Here is a 24,652-nt window from a genome sequence, read left to right on the forward strand (position 1 = left end):
AATTAACACATTGGCATGCAAACATGTTGTTCATCAATAACTCTAAAAGACAGTTTCCTGAAAGGAGCTGTGTTTCATGGCAAGTTTCCATGGTCGTATAGTAGAACACAACACTAAAGGAAAATCCTTGTTTATAATTCTGAAAAAGTTAGCAATCGCATCAACAAAAGCCTAACAAAGGGAAAAGGAAACTGACTCAGAAGGAGAAGTAACACCCTAACCAATAAATATTTGAGCTACTTACGCTTTTTCCAGAAATGCGTCCCTAGACATGTTTTGTGCCAGCAGGTTTGTTGCCAAACTGAAAACCTCATCTGTCCATTCCTAAAGAGATGTAAGATAGACATTTGTTAACTCAGATAAGGCATTTCCATAAGAGATTGGTTTTTAAGTTTATTTTCAAGAAGACAGATGATTCCATTTGGAGTTTCTGTTGCTTGTAAAAAACCCATAGTCAAAGTAACTTCCCCCTTCCTATCCCAGCCTTACTACTGCATATTTGCTAAGTCAAAATTATTTTTAAAAGTTCTTGCTGTTATATTGTTTTTTTCTGGTTTTCTAGGGGTTTGATGTGTATTAATGTGTTTATGTATGTATGCATGTGAATGTACATATATACACATATATGTATACATATACATCCACATATTTCTTTAAATTTACTACAATTTAAAAAAATAAAGTATAGTTATAATATAGTGTAGTACATAGAGGGTCTGCCCTGGAACTAAATAGGTTCAAGTTCAGATACTGTTTTTCTAAAACATACTGGCATATATGGACCTCTTAGTACCTTAGGCAATTCTTAAAATTTATAGTTATGGATGGGATGCTGATTGGGGAAGACATTTACACATCAGGTGTTCCTTAGATAAATAAAACCAATGGTACTACACCATTCACAACAGAAAACAAGAAGCAGTTGTGCCCCATTGATTGCTAAAAGAGCTTCAAATATAACCCAAATAAAATGGAGGCCAAGATATAATTTTAACCAAAAACCCTAACCCAGCTGATTAAAATCTACCAGTAGACTTTGAAGCCTTAATTGGCACATCTCCAAGCAGTTGCCCCTGCCATGCCCCCTTCTGTGGATGTTTTATCCTGTTGTTTTAACATAATTCCTGGCAGGGAAAGAAACAAGTTCAACAGCAGCAATGCTTCAACTTTATTGAGAGATTTCCTTGTAATCATGATGCCCCTGCTGATCTTGAGACTTCTAGTGAGTTAAAAGACTAAGGCTTAAATAAAGAAAAAGTTTGAGGACCCCCCCCCCCCCATTCCTTCTGACTAGTGCAAAGTCACAGTGAACTTTCTGGCAAAGGCTGTCTCTATGAAAGAATGATGAAATGGTGAACTGAATAATTAGCTGGTGAGTTAATTGGATATTACATTATGAAAATAGTCAAGTATTTTCTAGGAGAACTTAATTAAATTCAATTTTTCACCATTTTTATGTCTCTGTTGTTGTTCGGTTTGTTTTCAGTCAGGTTCAACACATTGTGACTCCATTTGGGGTTTTCTTGGCAGAGATACTTGAGAGATTTGCTATTTCTTTCTCGAGTTCATTGTTCAAATGAGGAAACTGAGGTAAAAAGGGTGAAATGATTTGCCCAGGATCACAGAGGAAGTAAATGTCTATCGTTTGACTTTAGGAAGATTAGCCTTTCTGACTCCAAGGCCAGTGCTTTATCTACTGTACCACCTAACTATCCTTTTTATCCATCTTCTTTACCTCTGTCTGAGAGAGAAGAGTTTTTCCTCTTTTACAATCTGAGGACTTCTGCTCTGCTCGGGATATCATCCCAGGGGATCTAGCTTCATTAGCTTTTGCCAGCCCTTGCATTTTTAATTTCCCCCTCTCTACTTGTATACATCCCTTGGAGCATTTACTTTGGTCTCTTCTTTCCAAAGAAGCTTCTCTTCATCCTGCTCCCCACTGTGACTACTTGACTACTTTTGTTCTCTTCTATTTTCACACCAAATTTACGGAATAGATTTTTTTTTAAACTTTATGGCATGTTCACCTTTTAACTTTTTGAAATTTTGGTTCTATACCCACTACTTTATTAAATTGCTTACCAATGGTCATGTGACTTCCTAAATCAAACCATCAGTAAGCATTTATACAGTGGATACAATATGCTATGTACTATACTAAACACTGAGTATACAAAGACAAAACAAAAACAAAACAAAAAATCTCCCTGAATTTAGTTTCCATATCTACATTGGTACATGTCAGATAAATATAGAGTAGGTGGAAGATAGTCTTAGAGAGTATGGCACTAGCAGCTGGGAAATCTGAGAAAGACCTCTTGAAGGAGGTGGTCTTGGTTCTGGGTCTTAAGGAAAGCCAAGTATTCTTGGAGTCAGAGTTAAGAAGGGAGAGAATTTCAGATTTAAGAAAAAGTTGGTGCAAAGTAAGACACAGATGAGGGAGATGGGAGTATATTATGTGAGGAACAGTAAGGAGGCCAGTGTGACATAAATATAGAATGTGATGAGAGAAGTAATGGATTAAAAGATTGGAAACCTAGGAAGGGGGAATTTGTGAAGAGTTTTAAAGGTGAAACAAAAGAATTTAACTTTACTCCTGGAGGAAACCATTGGGATTTAACTAAGGAGTGGGGTGATATGGTCAGATCTTTTGTTGTTCCATAATTTCAGTCCTGACTCTTTATGACCCATTTTTTCTTGGCAATGATACTGGAATATTTACCATTTCCTTCTCCAGCTTATTTTACAGATGTGGAACTGGGGCAAACAGGGTTAAGTGACCTGCCCAGGGTCACACAGCTAATACATTTCTGAGGTCAGATTTGACCTTAGAAAGATGAGTCTTCCTGACTCTAGGCCCTGCACTCTATCCCCTACATCACCTTGCTGCCCTATGATCCCTTTGGCAATTATGTGGAGATAGGCTAAAATGGGAAGAGAGTTGAGGCAGGGAGACCAATCATAAGGATAATGTAATAGTCTGGGAAAGATATGAAAAGACTTGAATTATACTGGTGTCTGTGAGAAAGGAAAGGAAGATGAGAGAAATATTTGAGAGCCTTAAAAACAAATTACTAATTGGATATGTTTGGTGAGTAAGGGAGGAGAGGAGGATAACAATGAGGAGGAGGAAGGGATCTGGAAGAATGACACCTCCTTGGACAACAATAGGGGGCAGATTTGGGATAAATAGGGTAAATTCTATTATGGGCATACTATGTTTTAAATGCCTTCAGGATATCTAGTTCAGAATGTTCAATAGTCCAGTGGTGATATGGAACTGGAGCTCAGGAGAGAGGCTAGGGTTGGCTAAGTGGATTTGAACATCTTGTGCACAGATAATAAGTGAATTCATGGAAGTCAAAGAGATCACCAAGGAAGATAATATAGACTGAGAAGATAAGACCCAGGATAGAGCCTTGAGAGATATCTGCAGTTATTGGGTATAACATGGATAAAAATCCAGCAAAAGAGACAGAAAAGGGGTAGTCTGGCCATGAGGAGAACTGATAGAAAGAACAGTCACCAAAAAAATGAGGAAAGGAGAGTTTCCAGAAAGAAAAAAAGGATCAATAATATAAAATGCTGAAGAGGAGTGATGAATAATGAGGCTTGAGGAAAGGCTATCACAACTAGAAAATGAAGACATCTTTGGTAATTTGGATAAAATAGTTTCAGTCACGAGTAAACACTTAAAGAGAGTTTAGTTGAAAAGGGGAGGAGAGAGGATGAAAACTGGCAGGAACAGAAGAGTCCAATGGGGATTTGTTTTTAAGTTTGACCTTGTTATTAAGAAACAATGAAGGGATTAGTAGATAGGGAAAGATGTTAAACATTGGTGAGAGTGAGGGAACAGTGAGTTAGGACAAAAGAACAAAGGATTAGAGAGTAGAAAATAATACATAATTGAATTACTTAACCTTTGGGTCAAGATTGGAAAGGGAAGCAAACATAGTCAGAGGAGGCTAATGGTCTGAGATAGACTTTAGAAAGATTGGAGATCAGTAAGAGTAAATTATAGGATCAGGAAGGAGTAAGTCATGGGAATTCACCTTTGATGAAGGATTTCAACTCTGCATTATTCTCTGCTTTACAATCCCATCTCTAACCTCAACCACAGATTACTCCCACCATCCAACTACTTGGCTCCTCCTGCTCTGTGGCTGAATGGAACTAAAGGAAATCAGGAAACTTTGCAGGGCCCTCATTGCAACAAGTCAATCCTATTCTTCCTCCCAAATTGAGTATCTCCATCACTGCAGCAGCTGTTCCATGCTCTTCTTTCCTTAAGCATCCCACTCTACTCCTGTCCAGTCTTCTCAAGTGAGGACCTCAGTTTATATTCAGTGAAATAATTGAGGCCATTCCTCAAGACCTTACACTTTTCTCTTCCTCCTCCTCACCTCACATCTCCTAACATCATGGATCATCACTGTTGTCTTTTCTTGACCCCTTGCCTATCAAGGCGAACCCCTACATATGGTCTTGAATCATCTCCTCTATTCTCTAGTAGACTGTCATTGAACTAGCTCTTTTTCCTATTTGCCTTACTTTTTATGACCTTTTCATAAATCAAATTTTCATAAAATTTCAACCTATTCATAAAGTTACAAACTTTGTGATTACATATTATTATATATGAAAAAGGCTACAACTATTATGGACTTCCTTCTTCATTATAAGCTAACTGTTGGTACAGTGGATAGAGCTTGGGAATAGGAATCAGGAAGACTTGAGTTTAAATCTGGTTTGAAAAATTAACATGTAGCCTCAAATAAGTCCCTTCATTTCTATCTGCCTTAGCTTCCTCAACTGTAAAGTAGGATAATAATAGCATCTACCTCATAGGGTTGTTGTGAAGATCAAATAAAATACTTGTAGAATGAACTATGGGAATAGAAACACAGAAAAAAACCAACTGCTTGATCACAAGGGTCTATGGGGTTATGACTGGGGATGTAGACTCTAAATGATCACCCTAGTGCAAATATTAATATATGGAAATAGGTCTTGATCAATGACACATGCAAAACTCAGAGGAATTGCTCATTGGCTAAGGGAGGGGAGTTGGGGGAAGGCAGGGGAAAAACATGAATCTTGAAACTTATTCTAAATTAATAAAAAATATTCTAAATTAAATATAAAATATTTTAAAATGCTTAGCATAATGTGTGATACATAGTAGGTACTATATAAATTTTTATTTCCCTCTCCATCTTCACCCCACTGTGGACTCATTATCTTTACTTCTCTGAGTATTCTTTTCTGTGTCTCTTATAGTGTAATAAAGGAGAAGAAATGTTAGTGCATCTATGGTAAGTTTTTTTTTTTTTTTAAACAAAACACTAGAGTGGTTAGTACAACATTGAACTTGATTTAATTTCTTTGAATTTCATTTACTTCACTTGTGTGTATTGAGGGAGGAAGTGCTGGTTGAACTAGATTAATTCCAATCTCTAAAATTAATATATTTAGATTCTATATATTCTACCACATGTTAGATATCAATCTTAACACTACTGAAGATCTTGATTTGTCCCGAATAGATTTTTCCCGACCATGCATCAGCATTCATTCATTATAATATCCAGTATGTTATAAACAACCATTTTTTATGGCTAAAGCTATTTATATGCAGTCATCTTTGGCACCAAGTTTTCCTTCCTCCTCCTTTCTGTATGACTCGAATGTCTACTCCACTGTCTTTTAAGTCACAATAGCAACGAGGCTCCCAAGGAAAACAAGGTCATCCCTAGGGCTGCACAATGATTTCACTCTATAAACATGAAGCTTGAACCACTGAGTAGCAAAAAGAATCCAAGACTTGGGCTTTAATGATTGCAGCAATTTGTTCTTACTCTCAAACTGATTTTCAGGTCTTACAAGTAACTTGCCAATTCTACTTCAGCCAATACTACTTTAAATTTACAAAAAAAGTCTTCGGAAGAAAAACAGAAACAAATCCAGAAACAAACATTGAACCTGAAAGTTTCTTACTCAAAAATTCCTTTGAATAATTCTGTATTTATGCTCCACATTGCTTTCTCTCATCTTAGTTATTCAGAAGGAGGGAGGGAAATAGTCATGAAATTAATGCTGAGCCAGAGTCATGAAGACCTGAATTCTAATTGGATCTCGAACACTTCCTAGCTATGTAATCCTGAGCAAGTCACTTAACCTCTCTCTGCCTCAGTTTTCTTAACAATTAAAAGGGGATCCTATTAGTGCCTACCTCATTGAGTTGTTGTAAGAATCAAATGAGAAAATATCTTTAAAGTACTTGGCACAGTGCCTGGCATGTAGTAGGTGCTTAATAAATACTTATTCTCTTCCCTTCCCTTCTGTGATTCTAGATTTATAGTGTCCCAATATGTGAGGAAAGGTTTAATCACAGGGAAAAGCAAATTTGTGTTATAGCTTATAATATTCAGACATTGTCTTCTTCGACAATTTCATCACCTGCTTTTGACTTTGCTGGACATTTAGATACAACAATAAATTAGTGAATCAATAAGAGCTTTCAATAGGAGCTTATTAAGCACTTACTGTGTGTCTTGCAGTGACACATAGTCAAACACAAAACCTCCCCTCTTCCCAAGATGCTTACTGTTAAGGGATACAGATAATTCAATCCAGATAGATAAAGCCAACACCAAGTGATATCCCAAAGGTCAGGCACTGGCAGCTAGTGAGAGGAATATAAGATTTTTTAAAGAGAAAGCACTGAGCTGACCCTTAAAGGAAGCAAGAGGTTCTGCAAAGAGGGCTTTCAGGGCATGTGAGACAGTTTATTCAAAGAACTGAAGAGAGGAGACAGAGGGTCACCTAAGGAGAATAAATAAAAAGCGTGAAGGCCAATTTGTTTGTACTACAGAGTAACTGAGAGAAATGAATATGTAATCACCCTTGTAGGAGACTGAAGTCAAATTTCAAAGACTTTAAATATGATTTGGAGGCATTTGTTTTTTTTTCCTACAGTAAAGAGCTTTCTTCTGAATCCTTCTGAATGGAGGGTTGTAATAGAGGTGTAGTTTAATGGTCAAATCTCTGTTTTAGGAATAATCATTTCTCAGCTTTGTGGAGGATGCATTGGAAAAGACAGAGGGAGGCTTACTTCAAGAACAAGCAGAAGGTTGTCTTAATAATCTACGTGGGAGGGAAAGAAGGCCTCAATGAAGATGGTGGCAATGTGAGTGCAGACAAGGGGACAGATTGGAGGTAGTGGTGGAGATTGGTAGATATGAAGGATAAGCAAGAAAGAGAGGCAAGGATGATTCAGAGCGTAACACCTCAGGTGTGAATGCAGATGGAAGTATGCCATTCTTCACTTTATTTCCTCCATGGATCTTTCTCTTGTGTAAGCAATATATGTCTTCTTCCACAACATGATGAAGATGGAAATACGTAAAGTATGATAACACATGCATAGCCTACCTGCCATCTTGGGGAGGTGAGAGGGGTGAGTTGGAAGACAGGGATGGGATGATACGTTTAGATTATAGGTCAATGTGAGATTTGTCTTTCAAAGATGTAAAACACAGACATGTATGCAGGCAGTAGAGAAGGAGTCAATGGATAGGGAGAGACTGAAAATTAGAAAAAAATGTATTGATGATTTTGAGGACAAGCTGCCAAAGCACGTGATTGGGGAATAGTTGAAGGAAACAGGTAGAAATGTTGTCCTTGACAAGAAGATGGGTTATGTATTCATCAGGAGAGTGTAGCCTAAGACGTCAAAGAGTTTTGAGGTATAGAATAGGAGAGAAGAGACAATATAGATCATTTGTGATAGAGTCAATTAGAAAGAACCAAAGAATTGCTTTTGACTTTGAAAGCCCAGTTGATTTTTTTAATTTAAAAATTTTAATATTCATTTATTTATTAAATTTTATTAAATTGATTAATTTAGAGTATTTTTCCAGGATTACAAAACTCATGTTCTTTTCCTCCCCTTACCTTATCCTCTTCCCATAGCTGATGCACAATTCCACTGGGTTTTACATGTGTCATTGGTCAAGACCTATTTCCATATTATTGATATTTGCACTAGGGTGATCATTTAGAGTCTACATCTCCAATCATATTCCCATTGACCCATGTGATCAAGCAGTTGTGTTTCTACTCCCACAGATCTTCCTCTGGATGTGGATAGCATTCTTTCTCATAAGTTCTTCAGAATTGTCCTGGATCATTGCATTGCTACTCATAGAGAAGTCCATTACATTCAATTGTACCACAGTGTATCAGTATGTTTGACATTTCTTAAAAACAAAAATGCAGTAGACCTAACCAATACTGTTGTGTGACTTTCTCAAATTCTGTTCAGCAATACTCAAGTGGGAACAACTAAGGAAAATGATAGGATGAAAAGAAAGAGGTTCCAGCAGAGAGGAAAACCTATAATTTAACTGATTAGTGTTGATATTAAGAAGAGAGGAAAGTGAAAGCAGAACAAGAATGACATTGGCTTGGGAAATGAAGGGATTGATGATAGGGATGAGGTTTAGAAGAAGGGCACACATAAGAGATAGAAGGTGAGGTTAATGCTTCATGGAAGAACTTCAGACTGCTTGATCAAAGAAGCAGGACACTTAGGGATGATTTTGAGATAATGATGGTTATCCCCCCAATATGGTGGAGATGGAGTGAAATTGAAGGTCCTGGTCATTGAGAAGGTTAATGAAATGTCAGGTTAATGTTTTTGAGGAGACATTTCTCTGTCTGTCTGTCTGTCTGTCTGTCTCTGTCTGTCTCTCTTTCTTTCATTCTGTATCTATTTATCTATCTATATCTGCATATATATCACCCATATATAAAATATGTGATGTATAATACTTATATTATGTAATTATGAGTTTATTGTATCTTACATTTTATACACATATATTTATTTATTAAAGTCCCTTAGGGAACTGAAGAGAATTGTGAACACAGTACTTAACTACTTAAGAAAGAGGGGAAAATAACCAAAGGGCTAGGACTTAATTGCCAATAGGGTATGGAAAACAGCTCCAAGGAAGAGAAGGTGCTGAGTAATTCTAGCAGAGAGGCAGGGTCTGGGAGTAGAAACAAAGAGAAAGGAGTAGATCTATATCTTTTCTGGATCTAGGGTAAAGATGACAGAGATGGTCTTTCCTATACAGGAGAGGAGATCATAAATTTAGTGTCTTTTAGAGGAAGTCAGTAGAAGAAAATGAGAAAGATTAAGAAAAAAAGAAGATAAATAAAAGTTTCAAAAAAAATAGAAAGGGAGATGGAAGGGGATACCAGAGTCTTTGGAAGTGCAGGGTAATAGTGAATAGGAATGAGAGGATTATTGGGGTAAAAAAGGAGGAAGTGTTTATATATATCTATATATCAATATATCTATATCTATAATTATTATAAATCAGTGAAATAAAACTATGTGGTATAATGGTGGAGGTGAGAAAAGTGACCTGAACTCTATTTAAATGCAAGCTTCTGCCAATCACTACCAGTATGACTTGCTTAAATATTTTAACCTTATTAGGTCTCATTTTCTTCATATGTAAAATGAACAGGTTGGACTAGAGACATGTAAGGTCCTTTCTTACTCTTATTCTATGATCCTATGATTAGAGCTAAAGACTCCAACTTAACATACATTCAGCTTAAAATTAATAATAATAATAAATTAACATTTTATATAGTGCCAACTATGTGCCGGATCTGGGCTAAATTCTTTACAAATATTATCTCATTTGGTCCTCACAACAATTATGAGGGATATTATTATCTACATTTTCAAGATGTGGAGAATTAAGCAAAGAGAAGTTAAGTGATTTGCTGAGGGTCACACAGCTAAGTAAGTGTCCTGACTTGACAACTTGTAGTGAACAGATGAGTTCTTGAAGACTGGCTTCAAATTTTGCTAATCAGCTGGGTCAACACAAAATACTATTTAGCCTCTCTGAGCGTCAATGTTCTACTGTTAAAAGATGGTAAATCAATAATTAAATTAAATTAATTATTTTATAATACCCATATCACATGGTTATGAGAATAATAAAGGAAAAGCATTTTGTAAACACTTCTTAATTGCTTTAAAAAGTAATTAATATTGTTATTGTTATGTTTAGAGACTGAAAGATAAAAAATAATCTCAAGAAAGACTTGAGTTACAAAAACATGCCTAACAAAGTATGATAGTATGACTAAGAATTCAGGATAGGTATTTAAGAGAAAAGATTTTCTTATTTTGTCATTTCACTTTTAAAATAAGGATTATTTTCTTCTACTTTCCTGTGGATTTCAGGTGGGAGTGGGCTGAAGAGAAAAGGGAATTTAAGGAAAGGAATATAACCTTTGGTGAGAGTTGTTAAAGGTAAGATAATGGAGCAGAAAATAGGAGAGGGAGAGAAAAAGAAAACACTAAAAGTGTGAAAAGAGTTGAATGGTGGTAGCTCTTTAGAGCAGGAGATGGGAAAGGATGAGAAACAGAAGGAGCTTTATTATCAGCTATAACTCTGGTCTAAGTTCACTGATATGACCTTGATCTTAATTCATGACTCTATTGGCAACAGATTGTTGTCCTCAGTCTTCAAGCAAGTCCCTAGTCCTAGCTTAGAATTTTCTGGAGCAGGCAAAAGCCCAAGTAAAGGAGCTGTTAGGAACAAAACTGAATGCAAATGTTTTAATAGTTGTTATTGCAATAAATTTCCAATATGGAAAGTATATTTTCCTTAAAAGGAAAAAAAACAACAACTTTTTTCCCCCTCGATCATTTAAACTAAAAAAGTTGAAAGACAATTATAATTTTAATATTTTTATAAAAAAGATCAAATATATTTAAGCATTTTTATTGAGTATCTAGTATTGTTTAAAGATATAGAAATGACACAAGGATGTAAATAACAGAACCAGTTGTCCTCACTTCTCTAAAATAGAATGGATTTTAAGAAAAGAAGATAAACCTTAAGGGAGATCTTTCAGGAAGGTTTAGCCTTTATCAGGCCATATGTTCTGTTTTGGAGTTTGGGAAAAATGGTCCCTATAGGTCCATATTATTAGGATCTATTCAGATATACTGAGCCAGCTGGGTTTATTTATAAAGACTATAATTACTCTATAGACACAAAACTGTACCTCTTGAAAAAGCATATAATTCTTCAATTTAAAACCAGTGTCACTTGGGAAAGTGGTGATAGCTTAATAGAATAAATGCTATTCACTTTAGAGATGTAGTGATAGGCCTATGACTATCTCAAAAAATATAAAAAAATGCAACAAATCAAAGGATTTGGAAACTAGAAACTGTTGGAGTCTAGTATGACTTCCCACCACTCCCAGCAGCAGGAAACCTCTGCCTCCCCTTTGTTTATGTATTCAACAGGACATATCAGCCTAACACAAATTAGAATTCTAAACAAACAAGTTATTTTGATATTAATGAAACAACAACATACAATTCTAGCTCTGATTTTTTAGGGAGATTAATTTATATTTATGCCACTCTCACTCTACTAACAACTATAAAATAATCTGAAATTTGATTAAGCAGATTCATTCTGAAGACCAATTAGCTTAAGCATTGGTTAGATCATATCATTTCTCTCAATTGCTGTATGTATCTAAAAAGACCTCTATATGCATCTATTTTAATAAAATATTTTTTTCATAATTTAAAGATGGCACCTTAGCTAGGAAGTATGTTCCTTGACATTGAAACTGAAGTCTTGTGAGGGCACAGCATTAATGGGTCCTTTAGAACAGAGATTATTTGATAACCCAATTTTTCAGTACCAAGAATAAAGTAGTATCATGTGCAGTGGATAGAGACATGACCCTGGAACCAGGGAGACCTAAGTTCAAGACTCATCTGTTACACATACTTAGTCTATAAATAATACTCAGGAAATCATCTTTTTGTCATTTGTAATGGGGAGATAATAAATATTCCTTTAGTTTCATAAATGACAATATGTTTAGCCATTCCCTACCTATCTGGAAAGGCAATCTAAGGCAGCTAATAATATCTAAGTTCTTTTTTCTTGCTTTTATTCCTTTAATTTTCTTTTCATGTTCTGAACACTATTTGGGTTTTTCTTGCAAAGATCTAGAGTGTTTGTAATTTCCTTCTCCAGTTCATTTTTAGATGAGGAACTGAGGCAAACAAGGTTAACTGACTTTGGCAGGGTCACTCTAATGAGAGTCTGAGACCAGATTTGAACTCAGAAAGATGAGTTCTAGTTTCTAAGCTAAGTACTCTATCCACTGAGCTATCTAACTTAACTGCCCTTAGGTTTTTGTTTTTGTTTTTAGAATATTTTAATCCAAGGTTTCCCTTTATTTTTACTACAAGTTGTTAGGTTTTGTATAATACTAACTTTGTTTCCTTGAGTATTTTATTTCCTTCCTTCTACATGCTGGCAATATTTCTTTTTTATGTGGGAGCTCTAGGCTTTAACTAAAATATTCTTAGGAGTCCATTGTTGGGGAAATGTTTTGAGAAATGTTTTCCACTTTCTTTCCTAAGTTTTTTTCTTCCTCTAATTCTTTTCTCCAGAGGTTTTATTTCATTTTAAAATTACATAATATATTTCTTCTAAATTTAAATAATTTTTGATAGAATTTGTTTTTCCTTTGAGTCTTGGCTTGAAGTTTTTATTATTTTTTTATTATTTTTAATTGAATTGAATTGAAAATTTTGGCTTGAAGTTTTTATGGAAATAATCTTTTCTCTTTGGTATTTATATATTTTAATTGGAGTCTCCTTTGGTTTAGTTATCTTTTTAGGTTTAGTTCCTGAATTGGGACTTTAGGACAAGGTCAAATTTGCTCTCTGCTACACTTTTTTGGTGGCAGGTCAATCTTGTTGGGTCTCATTCTGGGCCACATCCCTTGCTAACTTTCAATTTCCAAGCTTAGGGCTTTTTGGGATGTTGAGATTCTGAGCACTGAATCTTCAGAGACCTCTAAAGCATTTCAGGGCAGAATGTAAATAGCTCCTGGATCTGGGATGTCTTTCTGTAGTGGTGCCATTCTACAATGCTTACTTCTATGCCCAGGGCTTTCAATATCCTAAACCTGAGATCTTCTGATAACTGTGGGGTTTTCTCAGGGGAACTCTCAACTCTTGCTGACTTGGGACACAAGCCTAACTTTGATGCTACATATTTCTGGCTTGGCTTTGAGCTATGAAGATATTGGCTTGATTGTCTACACTGGTGCTCGCTTCCTGATGAGATGCTCTTTTCTACTGCCCATGAGGTTCTTGCTTACTTTTTATGGGATTCTAAGGTGTAAAGAGTAACTTTAGTTTTGTCTTTGGATTTTTGGATTATTATTGGGTTGGTACAAATATCAGACTTTTGAAGCTGTAGATATGTGGGAAATAGTTGGTCTTTCTCCATTCAGACATCCACTTTGATCCCAAGTTCCATAGTGAAGCAAGACTTATGCATACATACATGTATAAACACACACACATGCACACACACAGAGGAAAAGGGTAAGAATGCCCTAATGAAAGATTTCAGGTTTTTTGTCACATTCCTAATGTTTCTTGCCTTCCTTTTCTTTGGGGATACCTATGTTCATGACCATTTATGAGAGGACACAGAATAATATTATGGAAAGAATCATCTGTGAACAACTCCCTACTTCTTGAGACGATTAAATGATTCACTATCATTTTTATTGCTCCTATTTACAGTTAATTGGTTTTGCCCTATAACTGCCTAAGTCATGGTTCTTTGCCTCTGCATTTATTGCAGAAATTCAGCTGGTTAGTAATGAGTTAAGTTCAGACATCTAGTTCTCCTGCTGATCATTATTCTATTCTTGTCTCCAGGGATTCTGCTTCTAGGGAGTTTGGACCAGAATATTTGCACCACTAAGCCATCCTTCAAGGATGGCTGGTTTACTATTGAAAGAACTCTGGACCTCTTGCTCTGACCTTCCTGTTAGACTCAAATGATGAACATTTCTTAGCCACAGGATGGAAGGAGGGAGTTGTCGCTAGTCTCTCATTCCCAACTTCTAATCAATCATATTGTTGCCCATGGCTCAACTATATAACTAATCATGTTGTCTTCAATCTCAGAATGTCACTCACTATAAAACCAATTTAATTAATTTCTTGCCCACAAAGTTCTGTTCTTTGTTCTGTATTCCATGAAAGCTATAATAGGGGAACTATCCTTCTGCTTGGGGTCTTTGGTTGACTGATGACAGAGCTAGTGAACCCTGTTACTGACAGGTAGAAACCTTATTAATAAAATGTTATCTTGCTCAAAGGAAGGGTGATTCAGTGCACTGAATTTCACTCATAATATTCTCCTATTTTCATAAAAAATGTCATTAATGAGGTTTATGCTTTGATCATTGACATAAGGATATATAGAAGTGAAAGTACACGGGGCAGTAGTTACTAATTTATTCTTAGTTGTCTTTTGTTGTTAATACAATTCCCAATTTCCAATCTTTTGAACTTTTCTCAGTAAAATAAGTGGAAAATCTATTCCCAGATACCTTTAAAACAGTGTCAACTCTAGTACAAATTTGAAACAGTATAGTAACTAGAGGATCTGAGGTCAAATTCTACCTGTCACTAGCTATGAAGCATGAGTAAATCTCTTAATTTTTCTGGACCTAGGATCCTCATTTATAAAAGTTGTTACTTCTAAATCAGTGATTCTTTATCTTAAAGCTCCAAATTTATGACTCCTATTTGGAAAGTCTGTATGATTTTTCTCTTAAAGAATACCAAGATGCTTTTTTGACAGTTAAAATATAAGGAAAAAATCAAGGAAGGCTTTGATTTTCATTTTTTAATGTTCTTTATTTATGAAACAGGAGATTGAATTAGAAGTAATTGGGAAAAGTAAGAGGGTAGAGGAAAATGGACTCCAGCCAAGTAGTCATAAAATTTGGGTTCTGATTATATCTTTGCTCCTAACTATTTGATCTTAGAATAGTATGTCACTTTTTCAAATCTCAGTTAATTTCAAATCTCAAAAATGAAGGAAGTTGGATTAGATGGTATCTAATTCTACTGTTAATTTGCCAGAGTTGTTTATTAATTTAAGCCTTGCATAATTTATATGATGACCCCTATAGAAAATATGATTTGTTATATCATTCTATTAATTATTATATGTAATAATTATATTAATCTATTAATATAGAAAATATAATTCATCTGTTAGCAAAGTAGTGCTTTGGGCTTGGAGTTAAGAAGGTAAAGGGCAAGGATTTTAACCTTTTACATTATTGAAAAATGTCATTATGAAATAAAATAGTCATTTAGAAATTGAAAGTCTCATGAGAGGTATCATGATACAAGGGGAAAGCACTGGATTAGGAGTTAGTGGCTCTGGGTTCAAATCTTGCCTTTAATGTTTGCTGCCTGTATGGACATGGGCAAATCACTTCTCTGGTCCTCAGTTTACTAATGTATTAAATGATGAAGTTGAACTAGATGGTTTCTGAGGTCCCTTGAGCTCTATGTCTCTTCTAACTCTGATTCTCTCCCTCATATTGAGGTCACTATATCCTCCATATATTACCCCAGTTTACCAGAAGGAATTAGGAAAAGAAGATAGAAGGCACATTTGTATGCTATGAGGGAGATGGGAGTTGGGGGACACAGACATTTTTTGCCTCAAATAATGTCTCTTTTCTACTTCTCTGTAGAAGGTTTTCAGAGTAAACTTAAAATCTTTTTAACATCCAGTCAATATCTAGTGGTTATCTGGGCGTAAGAGAAAGATTTGTATCCAATTTCGCCATTCATCCTGTTTATTGTAGCTGTATTTCTCTTGACTTTTGGGACTTTTAATTTCTAAATGACTATTTCATGATGATATTTCCACAGTATAAAAGGTTAACATATTTGCCCTTTACCTTCTTAACTCTGAAGCCAAAACACCACTTTGCCAACAGATAAATGACATTTTCCATAAGGATCATCATATAATGATGTAGGCCTTAATAAACAACTCTAGCAAGTTAACAGAGGAATTGGATATCAAATATAGATATTAATCATGATTGGATAGGGAGGCTCATATAAACTCATGCATACAAGTTGGTCAGCTAAGCTCAGGTATATCTGAGCACTAAATAAGTGCACTAAATAAACACAAAATGAAAAAATACTTTGGACAAGTAAGCTCCCAAGTTCAAAGTGTTTTCTAGAGGAAACCACAAACATTTTTAAAGCAATGTACCTGGGGATGAGTGGAGTGAAATAAAATCCAGATTCTAGCCGGCACACAAAATAGCCTTCTGTGCCTTCTTTTACTGGGTTGATCATTTCACCTACAGAGGTCAAATAGCATATCTAACTTATTATCTCATAAATTCATCCATCTTTTACAAAGCAAGATGACCTGAGCTGAACCTTTTGTAAAGAATGTCCACTAGAGTATTTGAAAAATTCAAGACATATCTGGGCAAAATGAAACAAGAGCAAGCAACATGTACACTACTTGAGAATTTAAATTATTTCTAATAATATTCATTTGTGGGAAGTGGTAAGATCTTTTTCTCCCAAAACCATCTTGCTGAAGCATGGTCTACAGAAGAAATTCTTAACACAGGAAACTTTTAATTTTTTAATTTTTTGTTGATTTTCAATATAATTAACTATACAGTTCTATGTATTGTATTTATACATTTAAAAATATTCTGAGGCAGAGCCCACAAGATTCATGAAATTGCCAAGAGGTTCAATGCCACACACACACACACACACACACACACACACACACACTAAAATGTTGAGAATAATTGTTCTACAAACAAGGACAGGAAGACTGGGATACCAAAGACAGACCCTACAAGGTCCTTTTTTCTCTCTCACTCTCCACCTGCTTTTCTTTGCCTCATTTTTTCTCTTTTTCATAGCCTAAGTCGGTGGCCCTCTACATATTTTTTAGGGCAGAGGTTCAAAAATATTTGATGAATTGGAGTTGTCTTTCAGTTTCCTCCCAAAATTTGAGATCATTCAGAGGGTGATGGAAGGGTCACTTGACAGAGAATTCTTTGAGAACGCTAGAGAGTGAGCGGTGCAGCTGCTGTTGTTACTGGCAAACTCAGAGGAGGATTGGGAAGGCAGAGTACTGCCCTTGTTCTAAAACAAATCTAAAAACTATAGCCGCTATATAAACACTTTTTTATAGAAATGATGTTTCAATAGGACATGCAACACTTTTAAATGAAATACTCAGATAATAATAGAATAATATGTGAAGTGTTTTGGTGAATAAAGAGTTTTCACTGTTGTTTTTTTTTAATCAGCTAAACATTCTACCAACACAGCTAAAATGGCAGAAGTTAATCAGTAAAGGCTGTTGAGTTTTTAATCCATATGTATAACTGCTTAAGCGAATTTACTATTCATGGAAATGGAGGACTAAAAATAATGGCTTATGCCAAATGTAGTGTGGATAAGTGCACTAAAAAGCTTTCCCTCCACGTGTTCCTGTCATTAGACACCTCATGCTGTAAATGCCAAATCTCTGTTGCTCTAATCCACTTGTCTCTCTGGAGAAAAGAATGCCATCTGTGTTGAAATTGGCTCAATAGTGAGATGGCTTGATGCAGGGTACTCAAAGGGGAGTTCTGAGTGCCAAACTGGTTAGCACTTAGGATTAGAGTCTGGATATGAAATCACCTCTCTGGGTGACAAAGGATAATTCTAATATGAGGGAAATGGGGAGGGGGGATGGTGGGGAGGCTTCCTGGGTGCCAGCCACAGAAGCTTTCAGTCTTTCGTGACTCATCATGCACAATGGCTCATTGGTCATGGACCAGTACCTTTGGCTTTTCTTTTCCAGACTTTTAAAAGGCATATCACAGTTTTTTATTCATGGATGATTGGAAGCCAGACTAGAATTAGGAAGGTATGCTGGAAATAGCTTCAGCTTGTAGAATTCATCTTTGTTCTATTTTTTTTTCCATTCCCTTTTGTCCCCCATTTAAAACAGTGATGACATTCTGTTTGCCTTCTCATTGATAGTCTGGAAGCTTCCTCTGGAAGCAAGATTGAAGCTCCTTGCAAATTAGAAATATTAGACCATTAGAAGTTGTAAGGTGGACACACTTGTATGATCTTCCTTTCTAGCCCTTATAATTAACAGATGGAGGCTTCCTTCGTGGTGTGAAAACTTTCCTTACAACCTATAACGTCTAGATTTTTTTTAGCCCTTAACTTCTATCTAGAAATCAATACTGAGCATTGGTCCAAAGGCAGAATAATGGTAAGGACTAAGTAATTTAGGTTGAGTGACTTGCCCAGGGACACACAGCAAGGAAGTGTATGAGGCCATATTTGAACTCAGGACCCCTTGTCTTCAGGCCTGGCTCTCTATCCACTGAGCCACCTAGCTGCCCCAGTAATATGTAGTTTTAAAGAGCTGCTAGTATGTGTTGGATGAAGAACTTGATCCCAGTCCTTCCTGACTTTACTGTTGGTCCCTATCTAGTAGTATGGCCTGGGAACTATTAAGAGACCCTTGTGGAGAAGAGAGAAATTATAAGAAAATGCATGCAAAGGACAGAAGCTGGAGATGGGTCAGCTGTCAATCAAAGGAAAATTTAAAAAGCTGGGTTTATCTCTGGGCCTTGGGATAATTAAGTTGGAGGTGACCTGGTTGATTTGAAGCCAGGAGAAGAAGGACAATAGTCCTTATATCTCTCTCTGACTTGCTCTATTTCATGGTCGTGGTTGAATTGTCATTTCTCTCAACACCCTCCAACCTAAGACTCACTGTAGATAATAGGGAAACTTCCACCCCTCTTACCTTCATTATCTTTCCTGTTTTCCCAATAAACCCTTATTTGAGATAAAGAAGAGAAAGGAGTATTTCCTTTGAAACATCATATTTCACCATGAGTGACTTAGAAGGAGGCTGAAGAAGAAGGGGAAGGGGAAACTGAAGGGAAGAAGAAGGGAGGAAGGGAAGTATAAAAGAGAGGAGGGTAGGCAAAATAAAGATAGCTACCTGATCTATTAGTTATTTGGTATCCATCAAATATACCCTCCAATATTATCTATTACACTCTTTCAGGTTACCATATGATCAATATAGTTTTCATAATAACATTAGGGTATTTCACTTTCTGACAAATTAAACAATATATTAGCCCATACGAACATAAAGGTTTATTTTTTGGATGGGGGCAGCCCTTCCTTAATAATTTTTAATTATATAAAAAGATCCTGAGACCAACAGCTTGAGAATCATGGAACCACATCATTATACTTGCATAGTGAATGTAATACAGGACTTCAGATTGGTTAAATGAGAGCTAAAATTCTGCTTCCTATGCTTTGTAGCTGGATGACCCTGTGGGCAAGTCAATTGCCTATAAAATGGGGATTATAATAATGCCATTTACTTTAAGGAGTTGTTGTGAGGATCAAAGAATATATGTAAAGCACATGGAAAATCACGGAGTTAAATATTACAGTTAAATGGCAACATATCTAGGAATCAGATAGCCTTAGGATACAGAGAAGTACATTATCTGATTAACCCAAAATAGACTATGAAACCAGAGAAATGTTTTTCCTTAATAACTATGAGCTATCACAGGCAAATAAACTATAGCTTTAAGGCAATTCTCTGAATTTACCTCTTTTTATAATAATACTCCAAAACACTGATACTGAATCAAAAATGTTTTATAAAACCTGAAACATCCGGTTTAAATATTTACCTTTGATCAGATTGACCTGATAAGTAATCAGGTAATGAACTGTAGTTGGTATACTGTACTCAGGCATAGATTATCTCTCTGTTTCTTCTAGCCAACAATACCATGACCGTTAATGAACCCTTTTAAAAGCCAGATAATCAACAATCAGTGAAATACCTACTATGTGCTAGGCATGGTCTCAAATTCTTATTCATTAAATGATATATTTCATTTATCCCTTCCCTATCAAAGTGGCATGCCAATGCATTCTACATTTATTTCTTCAAATGCCTCTTTTCCCTGTGTCTGCTTTGGTTTTATGGAAGTAATGAGGTGAAAATTGAAAGGAGATTTCAGAGGAATTCATGGGTCAGCAGAAAAAGAGGTGGAAGGTATTTGTGCCCTTCTTGCCTGTTCTCTTTTCAGCTTGGCTAAGCCAAGCTGAGGCTTTGACAACAGCCTTCTTGTTAACAACAGGTGTTTCATTTTCAGGTCATAAGTGTTGAGAAAGTGAGCCTGGAGAATTTCCAGGAGACAGTTTTAGATGTGATCAGATCAGAAAAATGACTGATAAAAATGCCTCCCCACAATATCCAGGGTCACAATGATATATGCAACTTGTAAAACTGAGGGAAAACAATGCAAAATATATTTCCTGTTCTGGTGAGCAAAAATAGTAAACAGTAGGATTCAACTCTTGAGGAATTAAGGCCAAGATCAAAGAGAACAATCCAAGAATAATTGAAAGAAAGTGGTGGAATACAATCTAATCCTGAAGTCTGTCTAATCTAATAGGCATCTTTTTTAAAAATGCAATTACAAATACAATTTCAAGTGTTATTTTTAAAAAGTTTGATTGGTAGAAAATAATGTTTTCTTAAAACCCCTCTCCTACCAATTGGCATAGTAAATGCCTGAGGTGCAATGAAAAAGAACTTGAAGTCAAAGGACTTAAATATAAACTCCATCTCTACTGAATATGACTTGTGCAACTCTGGGAAACTCAAAATTTTTAGGCTTCAATCATCTGTAAAATGAGAAAGCTGGATTATATGATGTTTTCTAGTATGTATCTCTGATAAAGTAATCCAAAGCTTTTGTTAAGAATTAAAATTACTTGATAAATATAAGCAGAAAGGTAATTCTTTATAATGATTCTCTGAGTATCATCATGTGAGACATGACCAAGTACATGTTGGCCATATGTCATTAAAGCTGTCATGGAGGATGACCTTCTATCAAGGATACATATGGGGGGAGGGAGTTAAAAATAAATATTGAAGAATAATTCAATACTCACTATGGAACACAGTTTAGAAGGGTTGGGAGACTGATGATAGAACAAGAAATTTTAAGAAATCTTTAAATATTAATTATGACATGAGGGTTTGCTATATTTTTCTCTTAAGCTTTTGCTATATTATTGTCAGTATTATAAAAGATCATCTCAGTTCATAGCAACACTGAAAATGAATATGACTTTCAAAGGAATGTATAAATGGAGATTTTGAGCCTTTGGACTTCATCCCCCAGAAGTCCCTAGTATTTCCTAGTATTTCCCCAAATTCCATTTTCCTGCACCCCCATGTTTTGCATGATTGTATTTAAGTGTATTGGTTTCTCCTCTCTCTCTCCCGCCTTCTCTCTCTCTCTCTCTCTCTCTCTCTCTCTCTCTCTCTCTCTCTCTCTCTCTCTCTCTCCCTCCTTCCCTCTCTCTCTCTCTCTCTCTCTCTCTCTCTCTCTCTCTCTCTCTCTCTCTCTCTCTCTCTCTCTCTCTCTCTCTCTCTCTCTCTCTCTCTCCCTCCTTCCCTCTCTCTCTCTCTCTCTCTCTCTCTCTCTCTCTCTCTTGGACCTGCGACCAGGCTGAAGTCAGGCAGTTCTTTTTTTTTTAGTTATTTTTAATAAAACTTTATAAAATATAATATTTAGTTATTGATTATTAATTTTAAAACTCATAAGAAATATATTTACTTATAGGAATCAGATTATATACTGGGAAAATCTGGTTTGGGAACTGATATGTAATGCAAATATAAAGGAAAAAACCCAAGAAATCAAAAGTCTAGGGGGCAGTTGAGTAGCTGAGGGAATTGAGATCCAAGCCTAGGGACAGAAGGTCCTAGGTTAAAATCTGGCATCAGACACTTCCCACCTGTGTGACCCTGGGCAAGTCACTTAACCCACATTGCCTACCCCTTACCACTCTTCTGCCTTGGAACCAATACACAGTATTGTTTACAAGATGGAAGGTTAGGGTTTTAAAAAAAAGAAATCAAAAGTCCAAAAGTATAACACAATGTTAACAATTAAAATATGTATATTTATGTGTTCAGAGTACAATTCTGTTTGCAAATCTCCATGGTCATTATGTCTATGCAAATTCAGGGGTATAGGAAGAGTGGGGAAGAAATCTTTCTGACATTATAGTTAAGCAAAAAATAGAAAATATCCAAGAACACCAAAGAGCTGCGGCAGTGCTTTACAGAGAATAATATTTGAAGGTAAATTTTATGAAGTTGAGAAAATAAAAAAACCTAAGAAAATAGTGAGCAAGAGAATATTAGCTATCCTTTAGAGAGAATGTTGCTTCCTTATGGTTAACCAGGAAGTCAAATATATCAATCAAATATATCTATCTACTGGAAGTGTAGCATACTAGAGACATAGATCCTAGCAAACTAAAATTTAAAAGTAAGAAGCTTTATGTTCAACATCAAGGAAAAGTTTGTGGAAGTTTATCTCCACTTAGAAAAATCACAGAATCTCAGGATTTTAAAATTTAAGGGACTTCATCTGGTCCAATTTTTACCTTCATGGAATCCACACTAATGGCTATACAGATATTGCTCAAATATGTCCAATGAAGTGTTATATATATATATATATTTTTTGGAACAATTTTCTTTAATTAGTCAATTTAGAACACTTTTCCTTGATTACAAGAATCATATTCTTTCCCTCCCTCCCCTCCTCCCATTCTTTCCTTTAGCCGAAGCGCAATTCCACTGGGTTTTACATGTGTCCTTGATCAGAACTTATTTCCATGTTGTTGATGATCACTACAATGATCATTTAGAGTCTACCTCCCCAATCATATACACCCTCAACCCATGTAATCCAGCAATTGTTTTTATTCTGTGTTTCTGCTCCCACAGTTCTTCCTTTGGATGTGGATAGTGTTTTTTCTCATAAGTCCCTCAGAGTTGTCCTGGGTCATTGCATTGATGCTAGTAGAGAAGTCCATTACATTCAATTGTACCACAGTGTATCAATCTCTATGTATAATGTTCTCCTAGTTCTTCTCCTTTCACTCTGCATCAAGTCCTGGAGGTCATTCCTGTTTACATGGAATTCCTCCAGTTCATTCCCCAATTGGAGGGCATTGCCTCATTTTCAAATTTTTGCCACATCAAAGAGCACAGTTATGAAAATTCTTGTACAAGTCTTTTTCCTTATAATTTCTTTGGGGTACAAACCCAGCAGTGATATGGCTGCATCAAAGAGCAGACAGTCTTTTAGCACACGTTGGGCACAGTTCCAAGTTGCCCTCCAGAATGGTTGGATTAATTCACAACTCCACCAGCAATGCATTAATGTCCCAACTTTGCCACATCCCCTCCATCATTCATTATATTCCTTTGCTGTCATGTTAGCCAATCTGCTAGGTGTGAGGTGATATCTCAGAGTTGTTTTGATTTGCATCTCTCTGATTATAAGAGATTTAGAACACTTTTCATGTGCTTATTAATAGGTTTGTAGTTTTGATTTCTTTATCTGGAAATTGCCTATTCATGTCCCTTGCCCATTTATCAATTGGAGAATGGCTTGATTTTTTTGGTCCATTGATTTAGCTCTTTATAAATTTGAGTAATTAGACCTTTGTCAGAGGTTTTTGTAATGAAGATTTTTTTCCAATTTGTTGCTTCCCTTCTAATTTTGGATTTGTTTTTACAAACCCTTTTTAATTTAATGTAATCAAAATTATTTATTTTCCATTTTGTAATTTTTTTCTAACTTTTGTTTGGTCTTAAATTTATTCCTTTCCCAAAGATATGACACATATACTATTCTGTGTTCACCTAATTTGCTTATTCTTTATATTCAAGTCATTCAGCCATTCTGAGTTTATATTGGTGTAGGGTATGAGATGTTGATCCAAAACCAATCTCTACCACCCTGTCTTCCAATTTTCCCAGCAGCTTTTTTATCAAATACTGGATTTTTGTTCCAAAAGCTAGAATCGTTGGGTTTATCTTGGACTGTCTTGCTGAGGTCATACCCCAAGTCTATTCCATTGATTTTCCTTTCTGTCTCTTAGCCAGTATCATATTGTTTTGATGACCACTGCTTTATATTATAGTTTGAGATCTGGTACTGCTAGGCCACCTTCCTTCACAATTTTTTTCATTATTTCCCTGGATATCATTGATCTTTTGTTCTTCCAAATGAACTTTATTATGTTTTATTTTTTTCTAATTCAGTAAAAAAAGTTTTTTGGTAGTTTGATGGGTATGGCACTGAATAAGTAAATAAATTTGGGTAGGATTGTCATTTTTATTATGTTAGTTCATGCTACCCATGAGCAGTTAATGTTTTTCTAATTATTTAGATCTAGTTTTAATTGTGTGGAAAGTGTTTTTTAGTTTTTTTTTTATTTTTGTTTTTTAGTGTTTTTTAGTTGTGCTCATATAGTCCCTGTGTTTGTCTTGCCAGATATGTTCCTAAGTCCTTTATATTGTCTAGGGTGATTTTAAATGGAATTTGTCTTTCTAATTCTTGCTGCTGCGATATGTTGGAAATATGTAGAAAGGCTGATGATTTATGTGGATTTATTTTGTATCCTGCAACTTTGATAAAATTGTTGATTATTTCCACTAGCTTTTTAGTCAATTCTCTTGGATTCATTAAGTAGACCATCATATCATCTGCAAAGAGTGATAGGTTGGTCTCCTCATTGCCAATTTTAATACCTTAAATTTCTTTT

General features: G+C 35.6%; 1 protein-coding gene across 3 annotated transcripts in view; it reads right to left on the minus strand.

Moving 5' to 3' along the window:
• PLCB1 (phospholipase C beta 1) overlaps nucleotides 1-24,652 on the minus strand; it is a 902,125-nt gene that overhangs the window by 302,487 nt on the left and 574,986 nt on the right. For all 3 annotated transcript variants that reach the window (XM_001374433.3, XM_007476702.3, XM_007476704.3), the window contains one exon: nucleotides 245-324. In XM_001374433.3, coding sequence (XP_001374470.1) covers nucleotides 245-324 — 80 coding nt within the window. The remainder of the gene's footprint in view (nucleotides 1-244; nucleotides 325-24,652) is intronic.

Source organism: Monodelphis domestica, chromosome 1 (assembly GCF_027887165.1).
Source record: "Monodelphis domestica isolate mMonDom1 chromosome 1, mMonDom1.pri, whole genome shotgun sequence".
In the NCBI taxonomy this organism is placed as follows: domain Eukaryota; kingdom Metazoa; phylum Chordata; class Mammalia; order Didelphimorphia; family Didelphidae; genus Monodelphis; species Monodelphis domestica.